General features: G+C 50.0%; 4 protein-coding genes across 14 annotated transcripts in view; 2 read left to right on the top strand and 2 right to left on the bottom strand.

The window, feature by feature from the left end:
• Positions 1-728, top strand: part of RUSC2 (RUN and SH3 domain containing 2) — a 51,328-nt gene extending 50,600 nt beyond the window's left edge. For all 5 annotated transcript variants that reach the window (XM_081151262.1, XM_081151259.1, XM_081151260.1 and 2 more), the window contains one exon: positions 31-728. In XM_081151262.1, the coding sequence (XP_081007388.1) occupies positions 31-232 (202 nt within the window). In that variant the 3' untranslated portion in view covers positions 233-728. The remainder of the gene's footprint in view (positions 1-30) is intronic.
• Positions 683-5,863, bottom strand: CIMIP2B (ciliary microtubule inner protein 2B; the record flags this gene model as incomplete). Of its 6 annotated transcripts, XM_081151266.1 has the most annotated exons (6): positions 2,642-5,863; positions 2,035-2,258; positions 1,730-1,947; positions 1,491-1,542; positions 1,216-1,413; positions 696-925 (listed from the first exon to the last, which is right to left on the bottom strand). In XM_081151266.1, the coding sequence occupies exons 1-6, from the start codon at positions 2,701-2,703 to the stop codon at positions 837-839; spliced, it is 843 nt and encodes a 280-aa protein (XP_081007392.1). In that variant the 5' UTR covers positions 2,704-5,863. The 6 variants fall into 6 exon arrangements, with proteins under 6 accessions (XP_081007393.1, XP_081007392.1, XP_081007390.1 ...); XM_081151264.1 differs by having other exon boundaries at positions 1,730-2,258; XM_081151268.1 differs by lacking the exon at positions 1,216-1,413.
• A 7,844-nt stretch (positions 5,864-13,707) lies between these two features.
• On the top strand, positions 13,708-18,608 carry TESK1 (testis associated actin remodelling kinase 1). The gene is made up of 10 exons (XM_081151817.1): positions 13,708-14,242; positions 14,366-14,487; positions 14,617-14,665; positions 15,174-15,320; positions 15,629-15,711; positions 15,915-16,005; positions 16,264-16,347; positions 16,771-16,860; positions 16,993-17,107; positions 17,453-18,608. Exons 1-10 carry the CDS (start codon positions 14,024-14,026, stop codon positions 18,337-18,339), a joined length of 1,887 nt encoding a protein of 628 aa, XP_081007943.1. The 5' UTR covers positions 13,708-14,023; the 3' UTR covers positions 18,340-18,608.
• Positions 18,561-26,704, bottom strand: CD72 (CD72 molecule). 2 transcript variants are annotated; one of them, XM_081151818.1, is made up of 9 exons: positions 26,483-26,704; positions 26,260-26,367; positions 25,640-25,711; positions 24,986-25,075; positions 24,310-24,666; positions 20,984-21,129; positions 20,009-20,121; positions 19,195-19,323; positions 18,561-18,895 (listed from the first exon to the last, which is right to left on the bottom strand). In XM_081151818.1, exons 1-8 carry the CDS (start codon positions 26,562-26,564, stop codon positions 19,200-19,202), a joined length of 1,092 nt encoding a protein of 363 aa, XP_081007944.1. In that variant the 5' UTR covers positions 26,565-26,704; the 3' UTR covers positions 18,561-18,895; positions 19,195-19,199. The 2 variants fall into 2 exon arrangements, with proteins under 2 accessions (XP_081007944.1, XP_081007945.1); XM_081151819.1 differs by having other exon boundaries at positions 20,009-20,085; positions 26,483-26,682.
• Between the last annotated feature and the right edge of the window lie 11 nt (positions 26,705-26,715).

The raw sequence follows: 26,715 nt of genomic DNA, 5'->3' as shown, positions 1-26,715 counted from the left end.
TTCTCTAACCTCCATTTGTTGTTTCCCCAGCGAGGTAAAGGCACTGTGCCACCATCTGGCCACAGGCCCTGGACAGCTGAGCTTCCACAAGGGAGACATCCTTCGAGTGCTGGGGCCCGCCGGAGGAGACTGGCTGCGCTGCAGCCGTGGCCCTGACACCGGCCTGGTACCTCTGGCCTATGTGACCTTGACCCCAACTCCAAGTTCAACTCCTGGAAGCAGCCAAAACTGAGGCCCTGTGCATGCTGGTGACCTCAGGGACCCTCATAACCCCCAGACTCAGAGCCTGAGAGTCCTTCCCAAGCCCTCTGGCTTGGCTGCAGAGGTCAGACTGAGAGCTGGGGCCACATATTCCTGTGCTCAGTATTAATTACTCCCCCTTAACTGTCCCATGACTTTGTCCAGACCTCCACCCAGGAAAGGAGGGAAGGGACACAGCACTGGGCTGCCAGGATTTCCCTGGCCCATTTCGGCCAGCCTTTCCATGGGTACAGACAAGCATGTCCTCATGGATGGAGGTGACCAGAAGGCCCATTTGCAGGGCTCCCTAGGCCAGGTAGTGAGGATGATGGGTGACAATATAGGGGCCAGATCCCTAAGCTCCCAGATGTAAATAGGCTATGGCCAATGCCTGGTGGTCAAAAGAGGGAGGAGGAGCCCAGGCTTCTGTTTATGTATTTATTTATTTATTTATTACACCTATTAATAAAAAAGGTGCTTGGCCTCCAAAACATTTTCTTTTTGTGCCTCCCCCTACCCTCCAGCCCATCTCTCTCTCTTCCAAAAGGATGGCTGGAATACATGAAAAGGGAGGAGAGAACTTGAAGTCCAGGTACCTACGCCACGAGCTGCTTCTGGAAGGTGCTGAGGCCCAGAGCATCATGGGTGAGATGCCCATATGTGCGGCCAAACTGGAACTTATACCCTGTGTGGCCAAGAGAGTCTGTCACATGTAGTCAGTGCCATGGAAAAGCCATTTATTTCTCTGCCTGTTGCCTAGACCCTCCAAGCTGCCCTCAAAATCTGGTCCAATTTTCCACTGTGAGCTACCTCAGTTTCCTTTTCTGCCCAATTATAAAGCTGAACTACATGATCTGAGGTCCCCCATATCTATTAGTTCCAATCCCCCAAACCACCTCCACACACACACACACGCGCACACACACACACACAAATATTTCAGTCCCCAAAGCCTCCCTTTGGGGCCATCCTAACCTGGCACATAGCCCCCATAGTTAGGTAAAAGGCCCAGGTTCTGAGGGTAGGTCTTTGAAAGTGGGGGGAGATGTTTGAGACCCTTCTGGGCTTTGCCCCGTGAGTACATCTGTCCAAATTCCTGCAGTGCCTGGTTGGTGAGCACAGGAAAGCTGGAGCCGAAGAGGAAGCGGGCACGGGGCACATAACCAGTGAAACCTGGGGGGATGGGGATACTGGATCAGGACCTCCTGGGGGCCTCCCCACACCTTTGGTCATTACCCACCTCCCCTCACCTGACATGAAGAACTTGTGAGGATCTCTGTCATCCATCGAATAGGGGGAAGCCTTGTGAGGGAAGTTGACAGAAGGAAAATGGGGCTATCATATTTAGCCCCTGTGCTCTCACACAGCTCCCAGGGAGGTGGAGCTGGCAGTCAAGCCCATGTCCCCAGCCTACACAGAGGTAAGGCTCCCCACTCCCACCACACTCACTCCCCACCCCACCTCCGACCCCCAGCCTTCTCAGTCTCACTTGTCCTGCCTCCTGCCCCAGCTCTGGCTCCTCCACCTCTGGCTCTGGCTTTGGCTTTGGCTCTGGCTCTTGGTCTTTCTCCACACCTTCTCCCTTGACCTCCTTTGGCAGCTCCTGACTCCCTTGGTCCTCATGCCACTCAGTAAAATCATTCAGAGCCTCAGCCCAGACCTGGCTGCAATTCTTGGCAAAGATGAACTGGGCCTGGGGGACAAAGCCTGGGTGCGCAGGGGGCAAGGAAGATTCTGTTAGAGTTTGAGACACACATTCAGGGATGGGGCAACTGTTCATATTTGTGTACATACCTGTGTACCCAGGGATCATGCTGGAACTGAGCCTTTTGTGCCCACGCCTGACAGGCAGGCTTCCCCTAGGAACCTCGGTTGATCTTGGGGGCCGAATGGGAGGCAGAAGTATGCGACAGGCAGGGGGCCAGGCTAGGCCAGGAGCTCCTTGAAGTAGCTGACCAGTCATCTGCCCATAGGTCTGGCCCATGCTGAACCGAAGTAGTGGGCAGTGTCCGGTGTACCTAGTACAGGACTCACCCACTCATTTCTAGAGTCCCTCTGCCCTGCCCTCCCCAGAGATAGAAGCAGAGACCTCTGAAGCCCTGATCTTTTCTGCACTGGGCTGGTTATATATTTGGAGCAGGCATTTCTCCGTTCTCCGTGTGGGTTTTCAACCCTTCCCCTCTGCTGTTACCCTGTTACCATGGTAAAGACAACACAAAGCTTTGGGGCAGGCCCCGCGACCACTATTCCTTGCTTTTCATTTTCTATCCAACACCACAGATATCACAGCCCTGGGCCTCCTGTACAGGTATGTCCACTTGACCCCCAAGGTCTAGGGGATACAACTCCTGTATCCCTAAACCCCTGTTCCCAGAAGCGAGCAGGGCTGTAGAAGTCTTACCCCGGGATGTAATGAGGATTCTGAGGGTTGAGCCCCGGTATGAAGGTGCTGGCCGTAGCCATGGGAACACAGGCAGTCTCTTGTTTCCCTTTGAGCAGAGGCTCTGTGCTGTGTACACTGTGTCCAAGGCTGTGGGGCAGAGCCAGAGGCAGGGGCGGGGCTGAGGGAGGAGAGAGGGGAGGGGGCACTGATGTGAAGATTGCCAGGGCCAAAGCCAGTGAAACCGGAGAGCAGAGGCTCACAGGTCTACTGCAGAACAAGTGCAGTCCCGAGGCCTGGGAGCAGGGAAGAGTCGCAGTACCACCCCCCCACTCCAGGACCCAAGGAAGTCCTGAGGCCGGAGGTGGGAGAGCAAAAACTGTTAGGTCTATTCAGCTTTATCTCAAAAGAAGACCTTTCCTTCTTAAGCCCTCATCTGAGCACCTGCCTGAGATGTGGATTCTGCTTTTTGTGAGTCTTGATTAAATTCCTTGGGAAAAGCGGGTCTCTGAGTGGAGCCCAGAGGGGAGGTGACAGGGGGAAAAAGGAAGCTAGAGACCTCTAGGCAGTGACATCATTAATTTTCAGTAGTATAACTTGACAATTATTTACTGAATACCTACTATAGTCTAGGTCATCATCCGTTCAACAAATATTCCACTCTCTGCTAGGCACACTTTGTGGTGGCAGAATATAAGCTTCATGTGACTTTGGGCAAGTCATTTACTATCTCTAAACCCTACTACCATTTATAAAATGCAGATACTACTACTCACCTTGCCACTGTTGTGAGGATCTAATTAATGTATGCAAATGTTTTTTGTAACAATAAAGACCATGAAGCCAGATGATGGGGCGAGGGAAAGAGCATGGGTTTAAAGTCAGGCAGTCATGGGCTCCTAATAGTGTGTGCCCCTGAGCTGACCTTACCTTCTCTGAGCAGGCGACTTCTTCTGAACCTGGATTCTCTAAACTCTAACATGAAGGTTAACGTAACCTAACCTACCAAGGTGCTGTTAAGGATAAAGTCAAATAGTGTGTGCAAAAGAACTTGGCACACAGCTACTAAAATTTCATTTTCTCCCCTGTTCTGTGCTATTATCTCTAAGCTTTTAATACATATGGGAAATCAATGAATGGTTAGTAAAATTCAGTGGATACAGGTTTGTTTTGCTTTTGTTTTGTTTTACTGTGGGAGTTCAAGGGAAAGAGATATGAGGATAATGTTGAGATTGAGGACTAGGGGGCAAATTAGAACATGTTAGGAAAAGAATTCAGATTCTAAGAGAAGTACAGACCAGGAAGAAGAGATCTCAGAGAGAGAGTGGAGAGCGTGATTGGAACTCAGCTCTGGGGCTGAGTCAGGGCCGGGCCAGTCCACGTTTCCAGGAGGCTCTATTCTTCTCCCCCACCCCAGACTGTGACAGTGCCTGGCCTGACCTAGCACACATCCCTTACTTCTCAGGACTTGCACAAGAGTGCTGGGTCCCAAGGAATACATTTTATGTTCCCCACTGCTCTGCCAAGGACAGCCTAGAGCTAGAGTTGTAGGGGACTTGACTCACAGTTAAGGAAATATAGCAGCGATTTTCAACCTTTTTCATCTCATAACACACATAAATTAATTACTAAAATTCTGTGGCACATCAAAAAATATATTTTTGCTGGTCTGACCAAAAAAAAGTATAATTTTGATTCATTCACACTGGACAGCTATTGTGTTGGCTTTTGTCATTTTTTTGACAATCTCAGGGAAAAGAGGTCAGTGCCCCTGAATAAATAGTGAAGTATTGCATGTTTCAAAAATTCTTGCAGCACACGAGTGTGCCACTGCATACTGGTTGAAAATCAGTCTTAAAGTGAGAATAGGAGCTGAGGGGAGAGCCCAGAATAGCAGTAGTGTGTCAAGGTTAACAACCTGGACGTTTGGATTCTGTAACAGACACTGTTGGTTGTACACCCCCTACCTATTCCCTACTCCCATCTTCATTTTTCTTGATGGAACCTTAATTTTGTTCTACCAAGCAGCCAGCAACTTCAGGGAAGCTTGGAGTCAGCCCTAGGAGTGAGTCTTGATTAGTCTAAGCCCATCATAGTGGCCCCATACCTCTTGCCAATGATAGGCTAACATGAGCCTGTGGCATTCTGGCAATATGAGAGGAAGTCTGGGATGAGGGAAGGTCCTAGGAAGAGTTTCTTTGCTCTTAAAAAAGATGCACAACAAATTAAAAAGAAAGAGATGGACAAGAAGGATTGATGTCCTTCTTGCCTCTAGAAGTTCTGTGGATGTGATGATGAAACTTTAGCAGGCATCGTGAAACCTTATGGAAAGCTAAACTAAGGATTTTTAGTAAACCAGGAATAGAAACATGACAAAGAATATTTAAAATGAACAGCCACACCCTGGCCAGTGTGCCTAAGTGGTTGAGTGCCCGTGCACCGAAAGGTCGCCGGTTCAATTCCAGGTCAGGGCACATGCTCATGGTTCCCAGTCAATCCCAGTTGGGGTGCATGCAGGAAGCAAATGATCCATGTTTCCCTCTCATGACGATATTTCTCTCTCTCTCCTCCCTTCCTCTCTCTCTCAAATCAATAAAAGCATATTTTAAAAAATAAAATGAATAGCCACTATCAAGCTACATCAAAGAGAAAAGCCAGAGCCAGGGTTGGCAAACAGATCTCACTCGCTGAACCAAATCCAATTAACTGTAGTCACTTATAGGAGTGTTTCTGTGAGGTTTCTGGAATAGGGTCCTGGCTTAGCAGAAAAAAGCACTGTGGATTTCTTTGGCTAAGATGGATGCCACCATGTAGAGTTGATAGTCCTTCACGTTAGACAGTCTTATAAAAGACTATCACCTTTACATTCAACATTATTCTAGATGGTCTAGACAGTTCATGAAACAAAAATAATAATCATAAATGTTAAGAAAACTTTTACCTGCTTAACTATAAAACCGAGAAACCACTGAAAAACAATGAGAACTAATCAGAATACTGTAAGACTGCTCACTTCGTGAAAAATATATTCAAATGTCAAGAGCTTTCTTTCTAACCAGCATTGCCAGTTAGATGACACATAGGAGGACTTCTGCTTCAGCATTATGACAAGATAGGTGTTCTCCAGAGGATCTACTGAAGCAAATCAACTATGTATGATATACATACATAGTTGTATGATATAGGTCGCTGTGTTTGCTTTTCAACAATTTTACCAGATTCTAACCCCTAGAGAACCACTAAGGAATTAACTAAAACGTAATTAAAAAAAAAAAAAAAAACAGGAAAGTTAGAACAGTATGCTAAAAATATTTATTTAAACCAAAAGAAGGTAGTAAAGGAGGCACAGAGAAATAAAACAAAGCAAAGAGGTCTTGAGACAAAACATGTGTCCACACAAAAACTTGTATATGATTGTTCAGAGGAGCATCGCTCATAACAGCCAGAAAGTGGGAACAACCCAATTGACCTTCAACTGACGAATAGATAAATAATCGCGGTATATTCATACAATGAAACATGATTCAGCCATAAAAAGAATAAAGTACTTTTCAACCAAAGCTTGTTGGTGCCAATTCAATGCCAACAGGAATGCCCAGTTTGGGGTCTGGTGAAAAAGGAAACTTTATTCAGTGCAAACAGCTCTGAACATTGTGGTTACAGCACAGCTGTAAGAACAGCTCAGTAGTGTGACAGCCCAGTGACGAAGCCGCAGGGCTGTGGAGCAGCGCTGCCCTGCGGCCTGGAGCGGCCGCCCGGGGAAGGCAGCCCTGCCCTGCTGCCCTGCCGGCCCCGCCTGCTCTGCCTCCTCCGTTCCACTCTGCCCTGCCCTGCCCTGCTCCGCGCCTCTCTGATCTGCCAAGATGTCTTAGGTGCTTCAGCTCCAGCTGGGGAAATGCCATCTTCTGTCTTGAAGACTGAAAAAGGAAGTGAGCCACAGAGGAGCTGACATAGAGAGAGAAGTCCCCACTCCTGATCCCCAGTTGGTTCATCCTCATGCAAATGAGGGCTCCAAATCCTTGCTCGAAATTTGTTTTTAATATATATTTTATTGACTTCAGAGAGAGGAAGGGGGAGGGAGAAAGAGAGAAACATCAATGATGAGAGCCATTGACTGGCTGCCTCCTGCACGCCCCCTACTGGAGATGGAGCCCGCAACCTGGGCACGTGCCCTGACCGGGAATCCAACTGTGACCTCCTAGTTCATAGGTCTATGCTCAACCGCTGAGCTATGCTGGCCTGACATCCTTGTTCCAAGTTTGATTGGGCCAAAGGCACTGTTCTGATTAGTCATAAAGGAGCCACTCTGATTGCTCAGTAAAGACGTTGATGGGGATATAGCTGCACAGCGCCAATTGGATGGGGAAGGCCTCAGTCCTATTGGTTGAAATACAGTTCCAGTATCTCCTTTCTAAGGGCTGGCTCAGATGGCAGGAACACCGTGTAGGCAGGCACTTCAGCGTGGGAGGCAGGCAGTTCAGTGCAGGCTTCTCCCTGAAGTGCACTTTGTGAGAGGGGCCCCCATTTAGAAATGGCTGCTAGGCTCTGCTTTAAAATTTGAGCCCAGTTAGCCACCAGCCCTTCTTCGTAGGCATCTTTCTTTCTCACGGTCCACACAGTGATTCATACTATAACATGAATGAACCTTGAAAACATTATGTTAAGTAAAAGAAGCAAGATCCAAGAGATCATATATTGAATGAGTCCACATATAAAATGTCCAAAAGAGGCAAATCTATATAGTCAGGTGAATTAATGGTTGCCTAGGGCTGGGGAAAGGGCATTTGGGGTGAGGGGTGGACATAGGGAGTAACTGCTAAGCACATGAGGTTTCTCCTTGGGGTGACTAAAGATTTCTAGAGCTGATTGTGGTGGTAGTTGCACATAATAAAAACCATTGAATTGTATGCTTTAAATGGGTGAATTATATGGGATGTGAGTTATATCTCAGTATAAAGCTGATAAAAAATAAAATTGTAAAATACCCCCCAAAAAAAGCAACCAAAATCTAATGTTAAAAGAAAAAGGAGCCCTGGCCGGTTTGGCTCAGTAGTTAGAGCGCCGGCCCGGAGGACTGAAGGGTCTTGAATTCGATGCCAGCCAAGGGCACCTGCCTCAGATGCAGGCTCAGTCCCAGCCCCCGTCAGGGCATGTGTGGGAGGCAACCAATCGATGTGAGAGAAACTACATGAAAGAGATGATGCGAGAGATGTCTCTCTCCCCCCCTTCCACTCTCTGAAAAGCAATGGAAAAAATAACCTGAGTAAGGAAAAATAAGGAAAGGGAGAGGGGGAAAGAACAAAGCAAATTGGGTTTATTCTAAAAATGCAAAGTCAGTTTAACATTAGAAAATTAATGTAAAGGGCCATTGCTTAGAAATCTTTTCTCCCTTTCTACCACCACCTCTAAAGACAGAGGGTGCTTTGGGCTTGGCCCTGTGACTTTCTTTGGCCACCGGAATGTTGACAGACATGGTGTGATCTAAACACATGAAAAGCAGTTGCAAAACTGTGCTTATCTTCTTGCCCTGCTTCCGTCACCATTAAAGAATATGCCCAAGCTGTCCTGTTGGTCCCCAGGGAAGTGAGAAACAAATGGAGCAAGCAAAACCCTCTAGCCAATCCCAGTTTAGAACGCTGACCCCAGTCAACCCACAGATTTATGAGAATAAATAATTGTTGTTTTATGCCACTGAGTTTTGATATGGTTACTTACATGGCACTTTTCTGATAACAGCTAATTGGTATAGGTAGCTACAAAAATACTACAGTAAACATGCAACTTAGTAGTGAAACATTAAAAGCATCATTTTAAAGATCAGGAACAAGATATGAGGGTCTACTTCACTATTTCACTCAACATTACATTGAAGGTCTTAAGCAAGGGAATAGAAATTAAAGGCATAAATATTAGAAAGAAAGAAATGAAACTATAGGAAAAATTTTGGATTTGATTCTGAGATGACAGGTTTAAATCAGAGAGATAAAATTATCTGACTTGTACATTACAAGGAATATTTGGCAGCTGTGTAGAGAATAGGCTTTAGGGAGACAAAGGTGTAAGCAGGGAGACCAGAAAGGAGGCTTTTGCAACAATCCAGGCAAGAGACAGTGGTGGCTTAGACTGGGTTAGAAGGAGTGGAAATGTCTAAAGTGGTCAGGTTATGGATAGATTTCAAACGTAGAGCATACACAATTTGCTGATGGGCTGGATATGGGATAAAAAGAGAGAGAGGAGCAGGATAAGGAATCATCTTGCCTGAGCATCTAATAGATTGGATTTATTGAGATGGGGAAGCCTTATAGAAAAGCTGGGCAGAGGGGCAAGATTCAAGAGTTCTGTTTCGTGTTCATCAGCTTTGAAAAGCCAATTGGATACCCAACTGAAGGTGATGAGTAAGCAATTGAATATAGGAGTCTAGAGTTCAGAGGATAGATTGGGTCAAGAGAGAAAAAATGGTAGTCATTGGAATATAAATAGTATTTAAAGCCTTGGGGTAATGGAATGACCCACCGTGCACATGTGTAGAGAGACAGAGAAGTGCAATGATGGAGCTCCCGACACACCACTGTTTAGAGACCAGGAAGATGAAGAATCAGCAAGAGGCCTAAGAAGACAGAGCCAATAAAACTAAATGAAGAAAGTAAACCAAGATGTGAAAATGGTACTAACGGTTACATAGAAAATGACCTTAGCAGATAATGCTAATGAAGTGTCACAATGCCTGAAACTTATTTTCAAATGGTGCAATAAAAATTATATGAGCCCTGGCCAATAAAAATGTATCCTTGGGTGAGGATTTAAAAAATTGTATGATATGATATCCTATCATACCATACCACAGGAGAGAGGGAGAGAACAAACACCACAAAATATAAACAACTGTTGAACCTAGATGAGAGTATATAGGTGTTTGTTGTGCATTCCTTCAACTTTTTGCATGTTGGAAATTTTTTATAAGAGATGGTGGAGGGGACTGTTTTGTGAAGAACAGGTAATTGACTATATATTCATTTAACTGCTCTTCCTAAGGTTAAATAAACTATATCTCTAGTACCCAGATTGTGGTCTCTAAATACCATTTCCAATGAAAAGGAACCATGAATAATTGGAAAAAATAGCTGATACCAGCTCTAGTCTAGGAATGCACAAAATGAGCCTGGAAGATTTTATCATATCAAAGAGCAAGGAATCTTAATGGTCATATCAAAAGAACTCTCAGATGCCAACTAAATAAGTTGCCACTGGCCAAAATAGGATAATTTAAGCATCAAAATGTTTAAAAACTGCCAATGATTGAGACACATCATATACTGTATGTGTTAAATTATGGGTTCATAATAGTAATAAAAAAAAAAAACTTCACTGGTTTCTTTCAGAGGATGCTTAGGTAACCAACTCATTACTTTAAAAGCTGATAAAATAAAAAGGAAACAAGCATTTTTCTTGCTTTTTTTACACGAAATATAGCTCTAGAGAATAAATAGTTAATGTGAAAAGGTTTCCCTTTGTAGGGGTATTTATTCTATCTAACAAGGAAGGACAGAATGAGAATATTATGTTCTAACTACTATATTAATGAACCTAGATCAGTGGTTTTCAATCAGGGCCATTTTGTCCCCCCACCCTCATCCCCAGGGGGGACAATTGGCAATTGTCTAGAGACATTTTTGGTTGTCACAATTGGGGGAGTTGCTACTGGCATCCAGTGGGTGGAGGCCAGAGATGCTGCTAAACATCCTACAATGCATAGGACAGCTCTCTACAATAAAGAATTACCCAGCCCAAAAGGTCAATCGTGCCAAGTTTGAGCAACACTGGTCTAGACAATGATCATTATTAGTAACTAACATCACAAAAAAACCTATGAATTAGTTTTACCAAAATAATTCAATCTAAATCTGATTGTCTCTAACTAACAAATTACCAGAAATACAGAGGTGAGGAACACACTAAATTACACCAGAAGCAGCTCAGCAAAACTCAGACTTTGAGAAACTCTCCAGAATAAATGACCTGGTTTCTTAAAAAATAATTAAATAAGGGGGGAAAGATGGAGAACAGACTTAAAGGTTTTTTAAAGTCATACTATTAGCGGCAAAGTATGGTCCTTACTAATATTTTGATTCATATAAACAATTTTTTAAAACTAAATATGAAACAATGGGGGAAATGTGAATAACTAGATGCTTGATGACATTAAGAAACTATTAGCTTTTTTAGGTGTGACAATGGTACCGTGATTTTTGTTTTAAAGAAGAATCCTTATCTTTTAGAGATGGCACACTGAAATATTTATTGATGAAATGATATGTCAGAAATATGCACCAAATAACTGGGGGGGGGGGGTGAGCAGGGTTATAAATAAAACAAAATTGGCCGTGAGTCGGTCATTAGAGAATCACCAGCACAGAAGGTACATGAAGCTGGTCACTGATGGCAACAGTACAACTGAGGCACGCGTTTCCAACAAAACGATCCTACTCGCCCAAGATAAATAAGGGTCCACAGTTCTATTCTCTCTGTTGTTGTTTTCAAATGTTTGACATTTTCTATCATAAAAAGTTTGAAAAACAACAAAAGGATCTTCTAATAGCCTAACTCGAGACACATTTAAAATTTATCTTAGCAGATCCCTCTTCACTATTTAATGCTGTTCATATTCCATTTTTCCTAACTCTCCGTTCCTGGGATTCCATGGCACCAGACTCTCTAAATTCTCTTCCTGTCTTTCAGCTTGTTTCTTCTCAGTCTCCTTCCTCCATCGCCCTTTAATGTTGGTTCTCCCCAGGATTCCATTGCCAGCCTGTTTCTCCCTCTATATACCCCACCTGGATGATGGCATCCACCTTCACAGTTTTGCCATCACCGCTTTGTTTATGGCAATCATTTACCTTCCTCCCCTCAAACTGTCCTCGCCCTGGATTCTTTATCTCAGCTTACATCTTCCCATCATCTAAGCTAGAAACTCAAAAATTATCCTGGCTGATGCTCTTTCTCCCCACAACACTGACTTTGAATATTAATCAATCAGTAAACTTTCCCATACTGCTTGAGTGTTTCCCCCTCTCCTTCCCTAGTATCCCTCATCCTCTCCCGACTGAATCAGTCAGGGCCTCCTTCCCAACCAGACTCCCTGCCTCCACACAGCCACCACACTAGTCTTTCTTTCTTTCTTTTTCTTTTTTTTTTTTTTTACAGTAGTCTTTCTTAAACAGGAACCTGGCTCCTCTGCTTGGAATTACTATCAACTGTAGTAATTATCAAACTTGAATAAAGGGTCATATATGTGTCAAAGTATCTATTATGATATTATGTAAACAAAATGAGGCATAAATTCCTAGTATTTATAGACCTCATACTACTATAGAAAGCAAATTTGCAAATTAAATAGTTGTAGATAAATGAGCTTGTTTTGCGGAGACCAAATTGTCTCTGGAAGGATATGATGCACAGGGTCCAGGCACAGGTTTCTCCAAACTGGCCTGTCCCCACTGGCTCTGGAAGGACTGTGAATGTCTCCTGTTCTTCCCTCCAAACTTGCGTAAAACCTTCCCTCTCCCAGGCAGCATTTGGCCTTCTCCCGACGCTTTTATAATTTAAAACTTCCTTTAGTTATTCTTTTCTCATTAGCCCTTGGCAAAAAGGGTACTTGGCCCTAACTCTCCTAAGCATGGGACAGATCTCTAATCTTCTTTTCAGCTTACCACAAAAATAGAAAGAGGACTTTAGAATTTTTCAAGAGAACTCAGCCGCGCTCTTGCAAGCCCTGTCACAACCTCTCTCACTCCCGAGGCCCGAAGCCTCCAGTCCCGCCGGCCTCCGACCCACCGCTAGGCGGCGTTCCCGACGCCCGCCGCTGCTGGCCGGGGAGCCGCCGCCGGTATCGAGCCGCGTCTCCCGTCCCTGGCCGTGATTGGCTACTTCGCCGAAGGAGCCAGAAAAGAACCGGAAGCGGCGAGGGCACAGGGTCCAGAAATGGTGCGTGCGCATCAAGGGCTTCGCGCAGGGTTAGACGCCAGCTGCAGCTCCTCCTCCGACCTGAGGGAGCAGAGGGGATTCCTGCGTGAGGGAGACGGAACCTGCCGAGAGGGATCACACGGATTAGGGCTGGGCCACACTTGAGGGGAGGAGTCACGTTGAGAGGAGGGGTCATAATGACCGGTGGAGTCACTCTGACAGGTGGGGCCTCACTGCTTGGGAGGGATGTCGCACTGAGAGCTTCTGGTACACTCTGGCGTTAGCAGAGTGATACTAAGGTCCCTCTGAAGGGGAGGAGTCTCGTTGAGGAAGAGAGGGGCCTTCAAGGGGAAGGGCCCCTTGAGGGGCGGAGTTTGGCCAAGGGGTAGGATCTCGCGGAAGGAGGGGCTTCCCTACTGGTGGAGACATCTCTTTTGAGAAAAGGGGTCATTTGGACGAAATAGTAAGAAGGTCCAGGCTGTGTGTCACTAGGCGGAGGCTCTGGAATTTGAACTTTATTCGAGGGAAGTGGGATGGAGTGAGGAGGAGTTAGGGCCACACTAGGGATGGGCTGGACAAGGCCTCACTACAGTCCTGGGCCTTCACTGCCGCCCGAGAAGGGAGAAAGTTTCAGGGAGTCCAGAGGTTTAAGGTGTAGGGTGGAGACGCAGGGAATGGGCAGGGTGCGCCAGGGAGGAGGCCAGGAAGATGGGCAGGTTGCTGGGCTGTCTTAGATTTTGGTTGGCCATGTGGGGGCTCATATTCTGCCCTGCTCGTCCTTGGAGCCCAGGAATCAGGCGGCTTCCCGAGCTCGGCCCTCAACTGACAGTTAGTTACCTGAGGGTGGGAGGGGAGAAAGGGCTCCCTGGGCAGCTAAAAGGCATTTGACCTGCACAGTCAGCACAATCAGCCCTTAACTCCCTTCAGTTCTTCAGCTCGGGCCTGAATTTATTTACTTGACCCTGATGCCCCAGACCCACTCTCCTAGGGCGTCACTGCCAACAGCTGGGGGTGCCCACCTGAGGGGGCGTGGCCGCCGCCTGGGGGCCGGGCTCCAAGGAGTTAAGCAGAGGCAAGGCTCAGCCCCGCCCCCGGCAGGCCGCGGAGCCTGAGCCCCAGCGGTGAAGCCGAGCAGCCGCCGCCGCCCGCCCGCCTCAGCCCGCGGGGAGCCCGCCTGCCCGCCGGCGCCCGGGAGCGCCACTGCCACCGCCCGGCCGAGGCCCAGGCCTAGCGCAGAGCCGAGCGGAGCGGCGTCCACCCGGGCCCAGCAAGCCGGCGCGGCGGGGGCGGGTCCAGGATCTTCGGCGGATCTTCCATTCTCCAAGGCGGGAGCAGGAGTCCCGGCGCCCCGGATACGGCTGGGCCCGCTCCCATGGCAAGTGCGGCTTGCCCGGGCCCGGGGGACCCTGCCATGTGAGGCGGGCCTGGGCTGGGGGCCCGGCCATGGCCGGGGAACGGCCCCCACTGCGGGGCCCTGGGCCCGGGCCCGGAGAGGCGCCGGGGGAGGGGCCCCCGGGGCCGGGGGGCGCGGGTGGAGGCCCGGGCCGGGGCCGCCCCTCCTCCTACCGGGCTCTCCGCAGCGCCGTGTCCAGCCTGGCGCGCGTGGACGATTTCCACTGCGCCGAGAAGATCGGGGCCGGCTTCTTCTCCGAGGTCTACAAGGTAGGTCTGGCAGAGAGGGCAGAGGGGCGGGACCAAGCCTTAGACGCGAGGCTGGAGCTAGGGGGCCGGACGCGGGCGACCCTTCCGACCTGCCCGGGACTCGCCGGCCCCTGACACCCCCAGGTTCGGCACCGACAGTCAGGGCAAGTCATGGTGCTGAAAATGAACAGGCTCCCCAGTAACCGGGGAAACACGCTACGGGAGGTGCAGCTGATGAACCGGCTCCAGCACCCCAACATCCTAAGGTGAGCGGCCCCAGCCGCTTGCTGGAAAGCTTGCTGGGATAAGGGGAAAGATCCCGCTGGAAAAGTAGAAACTGCGGAGGGGCCAAGTCCCTTACAGCCTACCCTCCTACCTTCCTTCCCCTCTTCCAGGTTCATGGGGGTCTGTGTGCACCAGGGGCAGCTGCACGCTCTTACAGAGGTGAGAATGGGCCAGGAAAGGGGGACCCCCACCACCACCAAAGGGAGAAAGAGTCAACAGCCTGGTGCTTCTACAGAGGAATAGTGAGAGGCCGTCTTCCCTAAACTTCCCTTTGGGCAAACCACAAAAGGCCTCAGCTGTTCTCATCCTCTATATCCTCTGGAACAGTGCTGTCCAAAAGAACTTTCTGCAGTGATGAAAATGTTCTATATCTGTTCTGTGTAAAACTGTAGCCACTAGCCACATATGGCTAGGGAGCACGGAAATGTGGCTAGTCTGACTGAGAAACTGAATCTTTAATTTTATTTAAACTTACTAATTTAATTTTAAATAGTTGCACGTGTATTGGATAGGACAGCCCTAGAATATGAATTTGGAACCCTAGAGCATAGGCCCACCCTTCTCACCTTTGTGATCATCCTGAGTTTCCCCTGGCTTATAAGTGGGGGACCAGAGTACAAACTGAAACCTTGACATCCATTCCCCTTCTCCTCCCACTATGCCCCAGTATATGAATGGGGGAACCTTGGAACAGCTGCTCAGCTCTCCTGAACCCCTCTCCTGGCCTGTCAGGCTCCGCCTGGCTCTGGACATCGCCCGTGGCCTGCGATACCTGCATGCCAAAGGTGTATTCCACCGAGACCTCACATCCAAGGTAGGCTGGCCAGATAGGTAGAGGCATGAAGGGGTATTAGACTATTGGGTTGTGAATGTTAGAATGTGGGTAATATGTTAGGATGTTAGAGTAGCAAAGCATAGGGGGACTGGGGTCAGGGGGTGTGTTCTGAGGGGCTGAGTACCACACTGTGTTTAGAGTGATGGATGGTGTTGCAAGATCGGGGTACACTGGAGAACAGGGAGAAGACTGGGGTTATTCCGAAGTGACAGAGCTTTGAGTTATAAATTGGGAGATCAAAGAGCAGAAGGTGATAAGTGTGTGGGGATGCTATATGTATATATCAGAACTGTCTGATCCGTCGGGAAGACCGAAGCTTTACAGCTGTTGTGGGTGACTTCGGGCTGGCTGAAAAGATTCCTGTGTATAGGTGAGCTGAATGCCCCTGTTCCCCCAAACCTCCCAGAAGACCCTTATCTAAATGAAGCCCCCCAGGGATGTTTCCCCTGGAGTGGGGAGGGGGTTGACCTCATCCCCGTTTATTTGGGGAGGGTATCTAAATGGGATGTTTCTGACCACTCTGCCCCTTCCCCTGCCCCTCCCCCTGCCCCTGCCCCTGCCCCTGCCCTGCAGGGAAGGGGAAAGGAAGGAGCCATTGGCTGTGGTGGGTTCCCCATACTGGATGGCTCCAGAAGTGTTGCGGGGTGAGCTATATGATGAGAAGGTAAGACATCAACCCTTCAGATCCCCAAGGTCTTCCAGAGACCCTTGAGATACTCTTATGAGTCCCTATCCCAAATTTCTCAACAACCCCACCAGATATTTAGGAGGCCCCCAAGACAGCCCTCCCCCTTGCCCCTCACAGGCTCCCCTCCAACACATGGAAACTGTCAAAACTCCCCCGTGAATTCTGGCACATTCTAACAAAATTCTGACATGGAAACTGTCAATTCCTCCCCCTGACATTATCTCCTACCCCCAGGCCGATGTCTTTGCCTTTGGGATTGTCCTCTGTGAGCTTATCGCACGAGTACCTGCGGACCCTGACTACCTACCCCGTACTGAGGTGAATGATATCTCCAGGTTTGAAAAGGAGGAACTCCAGCCCTAGCCAGTTTGGCTCAGTGGTTAGAGAGTCGGCCTGTGGACTGAAGGGTCCCAGGTTTGATTCCAGCCAAGGGCATGTACCTCTGTTACAGGTTCAATCCCCAGTAGGGGCGCGTGCAGGAGCCAACCAATTGATGTGTCTCTTTCACATCAATGTCTATCTCTCTCTCTTTCTCTCTCCCTTCCACTCTCTCTGCAAAGCAATGGAAAAAATATCCTTGGGTGACGTGAGGATTTAAAAAAAAAAAAGGAGGAACTCCAGGTTGGGCAACTTATAACCAAGAAGAGTTCCCTGGAACCTGAGAGCTTGAGGCCCTGATTTGGGGCAGAAGGAGAACACAAGGAAAGCTGACTTGGAGGCTCTTCCTTTCTGTCCCCACAGGACTTTGGCCTGGATGTGCCTGCTTTCCGGACCCTGGTAGGAGATGACTGCCCACTGCCTTTCCTGCTCCTGGCCATCCATTGCTGCAGTGTAAGAGCCTCACCCTCCCTGCCCTCCACCCCTGATAAGGCTGTCCTATCCCAGGTGATGGGAGGAGAACTCAGGGACCCGTTTTTGGAGCACTGAGTGAAGCTGACTCTGTCTCCTGTCTCTACCCATCAGATGGAACCTAGCGCTCGTGCTCCCTTCACCGAAATCACCCAGCACCTGGAATGGATCCTGGAGCAACTGCCTGAGCCAGCCCCCCTCACCAGGGCTCCCCTGACTCACAGTCAGGGTAAGTGAGCATGACCTTGACCCAACTGGAGGCCTTTGCCTCTCTCCACCTTAGAACTCATGGAATTATCTAGGGGAGACTAAGTGTATTTATCAGTTGAGAAGGCTGGGGATGGGGGCAGGGGTGAAAGGACACCTCAAAGAAGATAGTTTTCTAATTCTAGAGCCTTAAAGAAGGAAAGAAGGAAAAAGGTAAAAAGTGGCTGGAGGTGACATCTCCCCCTTTGCAAAGCACCGTCAGACTCCCTTTTCTAAGCTCTAGTGCCACCGGCCTCCTGGTGAATAATGAGACCCTCAAGAAGCTTTCAGTGCTGAGAACAGTGATCACAGACTCCTCTGTCAACAGGGTCCGTTCCAAGAGGGGGTCCCTCTGCCACGCTTCCCAGGCCAGACCCCCGGCTCTCCCGAAGCCGGTCAGACCTCTTCCTGCCCCCATCACCAGAATCACCCCCCAACTGGGGGGACAATCTGACTCGAGTCAACCCCTTCTCACTACGGGAAGACCTCAGGGGTGGCAAGATCAAGCTCCTGGACACACCCAGCAAGCCAGTCACCCCCCTGCCCCTTGTACCACCATCACCACTGCCCTCTATCTGGCTGCCCTTGGTGACCACTCCAGAGACCCTACTCCAGCCTGGGACACCTGCCCGTCGCTGCCGCTCATTACCATCATCCCCTGAGCTCCCCCGACGCATGGAGACAGTACTGCCAGGTCCTGGCCCCCCCTCTGTGGGCCCCTCGGCTGATGAGAGAATGGAGTGTGAGGGCAGTAGCCCTGAGCCAGAACCCCCAGGACCAGCTCCCCAGCTGCCCCTGGCTGTGGCCACGGACAACTTCATCAGCACTTGTTCATCAGCCTCCCAACCCTGGTCCCCTGGATCAGGACCTTCCCTTAACAACAACCCCCCATCTGTGGTGGTGAACTCTCCACAGGGCTGGGCCAGGGAGCCCTGGAACCGGGCCCAGCATAGCCTTCCCCGGGCGGCAGCCCTGGAACGGACAGAACCCTCGCCGCCCCCTTCAGCTCCTCGGGAGTCTGATGAGGGGCTGCCTTGCCCCGGTTGCTGCCTGGGCCCATTCAGCTTTGGCTTCTTGTCTATGTGCCCCCGCCCCACACCAGCTGTTGCCCGCTACCGCAACCTGAACTGTGAGGCAGGCAGTCTCCTCTGCCACCGAGGGCACCATGCCAAGCCACCCACACCCAGCCTTCAGCTGCCCGGGGCACGTTCTTAGCAGTGGAGCCTCCAACTTTGGGCTTCAGGATGCCCTGTGAGGACAGCGCACATGCTGGACAGTGCCATCCCCAGATGGGCCGACCAGCTCCTCTAACTGAATAGGGGAACCTCAGCATGGACTCGAGGGAAAGAACATTTCCTATCCAACCCCTGGGCTTGCTCTCCCGTGGGGACCACACAGCATTGCTGACACATGAGACTAACACGTGCAAATTATTTAAAAATATTTCAATAAAACTGCCTGGCTGGCTCCGGGCTGCCCCATCCGCTCAGCCCATGCGCCCTCCTCCCCTCAGCCCTCCCATTCCACTATGGGAGGTTCTTGGGGAGGCCAAAGTCTCTTCTAGAGATTTCTGCACCCTTTTCCCAGGAATAGTCCAGTTTCTGGGACAGGATTTCAAGCAGGCAGCAGGCTGCCTGGAAGTGTTGGGCATAGATCAGCCCTTGGCCAGGCACCTTCCAGGCAGACGGAGGGAATGCTGGAAGGAGATAATCATAGGAACTGTGGCTGCGGGTTAGGGATGAGGGGCACAGGCTCTTGTTGGCATGAGGATCTGAAAGAGTAAAATATCAATGAGCTCCACAGTTCACTGTCACTAAGAACCCTCATCCAGCTTATCCCATCTCCTTCCCAGCTCCCTGGACAGTCACATCACCAGCCTCCCTTCAGTTCCAGGCCTTCCCTGCCCCTCTGCCTGTGCAACATTCCCTTACATAAGTATACCAAGCTCCTGGAGGCTGTGGGTGTGACTCACTCCCAGGAACAAGTCCCTTCCCCCACAGCAGCTGGACCCCTGCTCTGAGTCCCTGTCCCTCCAGGCTCCCATGCCTCAGTCCCATCCCTCACACTTACTCAGCTCAGTGCTTATCTGGGTACCTAAAAGCTTCTATCTCACAGATGCAGGGAAGAGCAGTAGTACATTCTATGTAGGATATCCAACTTCTTTGTAGGCTGGGACATTTCTGCTTTGGTAAAGAATATCTAAAGAGTGATGAAATAGAGCTGGGATAGTTTCTGGCCCTCTCCCTTCCCCTCCTTCCTCTCCCTTTGCCCTGCATAAAACCTAGCCCAAGTCCTAGCTCACCCTACCTACCTAAGGCCACGTTTGGGTATGGTTCAGGAACAGATATCTGGACTCCAACCCAGAGAGGCTTTAGGACCAGGGGAAGGAAAAGTCAGCCAAGATTTTAAAGATGGAAACTCCATTTAGGGACCATAGAAGGTGACCATTCTGTTTCAGGGTCCCTGGAGTTGATCCTCAAAGTTACCCTCCTGCTCCCATACTTCCCTGGGGCAACTCTAGTGCCCTAGGTGGCCCTGACTGAGAAAGTACAGCCTTGGTTTGGGTGGCCTTTTCAAGGGACAGGAAGTTAGAATGCCAGGGTTCTTCATCAGCTGTAAAGCCCAAGCTTCTGAGGGGAAGATGACATAGGCCCAACCTAGTAATTGGTAAAAATAAAAGCACGTACCAGGCATTGCTAGGTACTGGAGATAGAATAGAGAATAAGAATACCCTAAAGAGATTAATAGAGGAAATGGAGAAGTAGGCAATTACAGTATTGATCTGTGAAAGGTTTGGGAGCAGGACCTGAAGGGAAATCTCATTACTATGTCTTTATGAAGGGATTATGGAGTTGAAGATTCCCCAAAATCCTAGCAAACTTACCCAGAGCCTCTTCCACCACCGGTCCCCTGCGGGTTCTTCATCCTCCATTCAACCCAATATGGACCAGATGGATCTACCTGTTCCAACACCTTATGTAAGATGCCATCATAACTCTGAGGGGAGATTCAGAGATACCAGAGGTGTGTGGAGAGTGATGAGAAATAGTGGAATGGGGGGAGGGTGTAAAAAAGGGGACCTGGGCTGGTGGAAGAAAGTAAATAGTAGGGAGACGCAGGAGCTTTGACAAGAGGACTGCGCCCATCTTTGGTGCATGGCACAGCTCATTGTTGACCTATCCCTGCATCCTCTGAGTGCTCCAGGCTCATCCTTCAGTTCGTTTCCCAGCTGGGTAAGAACTTGTCAGCCTTTGAAGGGGAGTCCTTGTGGGCTGCTATGGTCACAAGGAAACAGTCCCTATGATCTAGCTCACCAGGTCTGGCCTCTCTGCCTGAGGGGTCACAACAGTCAATCTGTTAAGCAGCCCAGAATGCTGACCAGAAAGCTGAAATGAGAAACAGGTAAAAGTAAAGATGGTTCAGAAGTCAACTCTCATGCCAACTCTAATCCTTGGAGCTGCCTGGAGCATTGTGCTGAGGAGCTGCATAGAAAAGGAATGCAGCCCTGACCAGTGTGGCTCAATTGGTTGGAGCTTCATCCTGTGCACCAGTCTCTGTTTGATTCCCAGTCAGGGCACATACCCAGGTTGTGGGTTTGATCACGGTTACTGATCGATGTTCCTCACATTGATATTTCTCTCTCCCTCTCCCCCTTTTCCCCTCTCCCTTCCTCTCTCTCTGTAGTAAAAAAAAAAAAAAAAAAAATCAAATTAAAAATAAAGATTTTTTTTTTTTTAAAAAAAGAAAAGGAATGGACACCACTGCATGCATGGCATGTGTGCACCGTCATTCCTGACTTGATGACATATGTCCCTTTACCTAACAGTACCCATGACAGTCTGAATAAAGGTATACTTACTGAATAAAAATAACGGCTATTGGTTGCGGCCAGGCTAGAGGACAGAGTATTACAATAGCTTAAGCTGTCCTCCCAACTTCTCTTAGTAAGTGAGATGTAAAAGCAATTCCTCTCCTTCAGTATCCATCCCACGGGACAGCAGGTGTCTAAAAAACAGAGTGTGAAGAGCACAGCCCAGACTCAGAAGGGAGATCTCAACACTTGGAATGAAAGTGACTGCTCAACAATCTAGTTGCTAACAATGTTCCCCTGGGTCTAACCTCAGCTCCTTCATTGACTTCTAGCTCTTGATCTTTGCAATCTTTCTGGAAATGCCAAGCCTGAGTATACTTAGTAAGAGCCTTTAATAATCAATAACTTCACTCCTTAACAATCTGGGAGGTTTATTTTAATAGGGCTGGTGGCACTATTCCCAATTTCTGAACAATTAAAGTCCACCCCCACCCCCATTTTTACTAACCTCACCTGGGCCCCCATAAGTGTTTAATAGGACTCTCATTCATCTCATTAGCTCCCTACCCCACACTCCTCAACCTGCTACCCACCTCCTTCCCTCTCTCCACTCTTCCACAAGCAGACAACCTTGGTTCCTATTTCACTGAAATTGTCAGACCCTTGATGTGAATTCTCTCCATTTCCCTTCCCTCCACCTCAAAATTTGTCTCTTCTCTGTTCCTCTTTTCCTGACCATCCATGAGAAATAAACATCCCTCTTTCTTTAACATCCCACACCTCAATCTGTGCTCCTGATCCCAATCCACCTCTCTCCATTGTTTGAGTTACTATCCTTGCCCCAACACCAGACTGCACCTCTTAAATCAGTAATTTAAAGGAATAAAAAGAAGTTAGTGTGGCCCTGGCCTGGTGGCTCAGTTGATTGGAGCATCGTCTCGTGCACCAAAAGGTTGCAGGTTCAATTCTGGGTCAGGGCACATACCTAGGTTATGGGTTCGATCCCTAGTCAGGGCACATACGGGAGGCAACTGACCAATGTTTCTCTCACACTGATGTCTCCTGACTCTCTCCCTTCCTCTCTCCCCAAAAATCACTAGAAACATATCCTCGGGTGAGGATTTTTTAAAAGTTCGTGTGGCCAAATAGAAGAGGGTGAGGGGAGAAGTGGCATGCTGAAAGGTAGGCAGGGGTCTTGAAGGGCACGTTAAAGGTTTTTTATTTTTATATTACATGGAAGAAAAAGTCAATGTAGGGTTTTACATATAGGAATTTTGTTCAGTGGCAAAAGTGCCTGGGCACAGTGCTGGACATACAGTATATATTCAACAACTTTTGATTAACTAACTAGAATGTTCTTCACTGGGATATGACCAGATTTTTGTTTTTATTTATTTATTTATTTATTTATTTGAGAGCGGGAGAGAAATAGAAACATTGATTTGTTGCTCCACTTATTTATGCATTCATTGGTTGCTTCTTGTATGTGCCCTGACCAGAGACTGAACCAGCAACCTTGGCATATTCAGACGACGATGCTCTAACCAGCTGAGCTACCTGGCCAGGGCCCAGATTTTTGTTTTTAAAGGATTACCCTGGCTGCAATATAAAGAGTGGAATGGGTTTTTCGGGGAGGGATGTTTAAGAAAAATGTCCAGCCCAGCTGGGCTTGGCTCAGCAGTTCAGCATCAACCTAGGATCCAGGAGATCGTGGTTCAATTCCTGGTCAGGGCACATGCCTGGGGTTGCAGCTCAATCCCCAGCAGGAGGCGTGCAGGAGGCAGCTGATCAATGACTCTATGGTCATTGATATTTCTCTCTCTCTCTCTCTCCCTCTCCTCTCCTCCTTCTGAAATCAATAAAGACATATTAAAAAAGAAAAGAAAAAGAAAAATGTCCAACAAGCTGTTGCTGCTATCTTTGCAAGAGATGGGGGTGGGCAAAACCGTAAGTGGGTATGTAGACTTGGCGGTGGAAAATGGAGGGAATTCCTCTCTGCCAGAATAGGGCATCTGCTGAAAGCGAGACAGAGGGTAGTAGGGTAAGGAATTATTTCGGAGAGCAAGGCAGCCACTGCAGAGTTGCCAGGCAGCACTGAGTCCCTAGCTGAGGTTGAAACTAGAGTTTCAGTGGCACCAAGCAGAATGGTTGCACAATTTGTCACACCTGGGTGCAGGCATGGTCAAGGTGGACATTGGAGTTCATCCAGAGTTGAAATATTGCCAGTCAGGTGCACCAGTAGGACAGCTGACCAAAGGAGGGAGGGAGGGAGGGAGGGAGGGAGGGAGGGAGGGAGGGAGGGAGGGAGGGAGGGAGGGAGGTAGGTGATGGACCCTGGAATGCAAGATGGGTGGAAAGAAATGAGGACAGGTGACAGCTGCCTAAAAGGAGGAGACAGGGGAGTCAGCAGGGTGGAGAACTCAATGAAGTTGAAGAAGTGTGGGGAAGGCCTGGAGCAGGGGCCGTAGTAGTCAGAGTGGAGGTCTGAAACTGTCCTCTCAGCGGAAGAGCAGTTTGGGATACTGAGCTCTAGGGTGCAGCTGTGGCAGTGGGTGGCAGCACTGGCATGGAAGTGAGGGTCATAGAGAATAAGAAGGTAAAAAATAAAATGAGGGCTCAGGGTATATGCATATAATCTCACTGTCTTAGGCCCTGGGGGAGTATCCAGATGTCCCCTAAGCTAGATTGAGCCTAACCTTGACCACAGATAACCAGTCCATGAACACTGTAGTCCCCTTGGGCCTGGCACCCTGCCTGGAACCTCAGCCTGCTTTAGCACAGACCCTCCCCTTTGATGTGTCCCCTCCTTCATCCCCATATACCAACTGGATGAACACTCCACCCCAGTTCCCGATCCCACATTACCCAACCCACCTCACTGTGCTTGAGAGTTTCTGCTGCCTTGCCCACCACCAGACTGTACCTCATCAATCACTAATTCTTAATCTTTGGGGGGATCTCATATGTACTGAAAACTAATTAAAGCTATAGACTCTCTATTTAGGAAAGATACAAACAACCAATTTCACATCCAAACTCACGATGTTCTTGGATCCTTGACTCCAATGTCAAGCCAGATGCGACTTAAGTTTGCTGCTTTGGACAGTGTGATTTGCATTGCTGGCTGCAACCCTCCTCTCCCTCACAGTTCTGCCTTAGAGTTGCGTGAGTCCCCCTACATCCAGTGTACAGCTTGATCCTTCTTGTTGGCTAAGGCTACACAGCTTGTTAGCCACCCCTCTAGTTCACTACCCCTTTCCTGAACAACCCAACGGCCCCCTGATAGACAGGCCCCTGAACCCCTGCCACGAATGTCTCCTCACTTCAATCCATCCCTCACAGCAGACCCATCTCTCCTGTCCCAGAGCAGATACCTGGTGAATGGCATGTGAAGAAGGGCTTCAGTGTGTCCTGCATGCGGTTCAGCCTCTCCTCCAAGGTCCTTCTCTGCTCCTCTGAGGTCTTCCTCTGTTCTTCTTCACTTCTCAAGGTCTCCTTTGTGCTCTCCCAGCTGTTCAGGCAGGACTGTAACTGCTCCTTGACAGCCTGGCAATCCCTCTGTTCCATTTGTAGTGCTTCCTGACTCTGGGCCAGCTCCCTCCTGGACCCCTGCAGATCCTGTTCCTTCTGCCCCAACTGGGTGGTCCTTAGGTGGAGCTGCTGCCTCAGGCTGCTGTTAGTGGCTTCCAGAACACTGTTCGTGCGCTGGAGCTGCTGAGACACCTGCAGATCTGTTTGGCCATAAATAGAGATTTAGATGGCATCTTCTTCAGCCGTTCCCTGGTGCCCTGTGACTTCAGTGTCAATCCTTTTTCTGCTTCTTGCAACTTTTTGCATACCAGGCTGAAATATAAGCTCTCAAGCTTAAGGAGATACTAGGTTAAGTGAGGTTAATTTAGGAAGGCACAGTGCTCTAAAACAGACCTGTCCAGAACCAAACAAAAGCTTAGGATGTGCTGGTAGTAACTCCGGCCCCTGCTGAGGAAGGGCAGCTGCTGGGGAGCGGAGGGGAGTTTGCGGTAAGTGGGAAATGCGGGGAGCCATACTCACAGCGCACTCCCAGGGAGATGGCAGCCATCCCTAACAGCAGGCAGGTGAGGAGCAGACCCAGAAGGAGGTATTTCGAGTGGGCTGAAGGGCCTTAGGGAGACAGTGGCACGAGGGGCAGTGAGCCCCAGGAACCAGTTTATAAAGCGGGGCGGGGGCGGGGGCGGGGGCGGGGGCGGGGGCGGGGGGTGGTATTCATGGGAAAGAGCCGCCCTCAGAGGTCGTGGTGCAGGCGAGGTGGGTTTTGTCTGGAATGAGTTTCCGCAGGTAGCGCAGGGAAGACGTCCAGAATAAGGGCTGGGAATTGTTACTGGTAAGGAGACTGAGGGCGCTACCTGGTAGGAAGAGGCACTATATCTCGGGCCAGGCAGAGGCCGGCGTGTGTGAGAGGGGACGGTGGTGACCGGGGAGCGGGAGAGGATCTGGGTGGACTCCTCAGGAAGATGAGGTGAAAAGGGCAGAGGCGGAGGTCGCGGGCCACACCGCGGGGCCCCGCACCACCCCCGCCCAGCGGGCGCCAGCACGCTGCCCCGCACCCGGCGCGTGGTGGCCGCCCCGGGTCCGCGCCGTGGGCGTGGCCGCGTTCCCCGGACCCCGCCCCGCCCCGCCCCCCGCGCGTGCCCCGGGCGCTCCCGGCGGGGAGGGCGAGGTACTTACAGCCCAGCAGCCGCCGGGCTGCGGGTGACGTCACGGAGCTCCAGGACGCCTTCGGCGGCTCGGGCGGAACCCCTGCGCCCCGCGAGCGAGGCCAGTCAGAAAACCGGAAGCTCCGGGAGATGCCCCTTGTGCCGCCGCGCCCACCCGCTCCCTCCGCCGCGCGAGACCCCGGGCCTCCCGTTAGCGCTCCCCGGAGGTTCTCAGCTCCTGGGCGTTCTCCTGCCCGCCCCGAGTCTCCCCTAGCTTTCCCCGGGGGCCCTCCCCACGCCCTCCTAAGCCCCCCTTTATCGTTGGCGCTGGGCCGCGCTGCGCCGGCCCCACACCCTCTCCCAGGAATGCCCCGGCCCTGCCCCCTGCCCTCTCTGCCCCCGGCCCTGACTTACTATTTTCCACTCGAGCTCGTCTCCCGCAGGGCTGCCCTGACCCCTCCCGGCCCCGTCTCCCCACTGGGATCCACCCTGGCCCCGGGAGCCTGTGCTTCCCCTGGCTGCCGTTTGTCCTGTGCTCCTTGTTGTCTTTCCTGAGAACCCCTCCTTTTCCCAAGGATATTGCCCTTCCCTGGACTCCCCAGCTCAAGACGCAGCACCCGCACAAACATACATCCCCCGGGTTCTCCATACCGGCTCTGTCCCCTAGTCCAGAAGAAGCCAAATTTGAGGCCCCCCCTGAGATTGGGGGCACTTGTACATTCTCATAGGTGAGTTCCCCATCATCGTCAGCCTCTGGGTCTGTAGAGGAGAGAAAAGGGACCAAGCTGGGAGTTGGGATGGGGTCGGTGGGGTGGGGTGGGTCATGAGGGAGGGTGGGGGTGCAGAACCCAGGAAACCCCTCAGCTACCCTTACCCTGTCCTAACTGGCTGGAGAGTCTCTTCTTCAGGGGAGCCTTCACAAACCGCAGGTCTGCATAGGTGACAGACTCAGCCATGGTCCTGGGCACCTGTGCCCCACTCGTCTCCCCTTCTTCCCCTGGCACCACGCTTCTTTTGCCTCTCTCACCCCCTGTCCCTTCACACACTTAGGCTCCGTGTTCGCTCTGTGACTGTACGGCTTAGTGCTTTGCCCTGTGACTTCTAGTC

The sequence above is a fragment of the Miniopterus schreibersii genome, assembly GCF_964146895.1.
Source record: "Miniopterus schreibersii genome assembly, chromosome: 11".
Classification (NCBI taxonomy): Eukaryota; Metazoa; Chordata; class Mammalia; order Chiroptera; family Miniopteridae; genus Miniopterus; species Miniopterus schreibersii.
The sequence above is the reverse complement of the archived record's forward strand: the minus strand, read 5'-3'. Positions and strand labels throughout refer to the sequence as shown.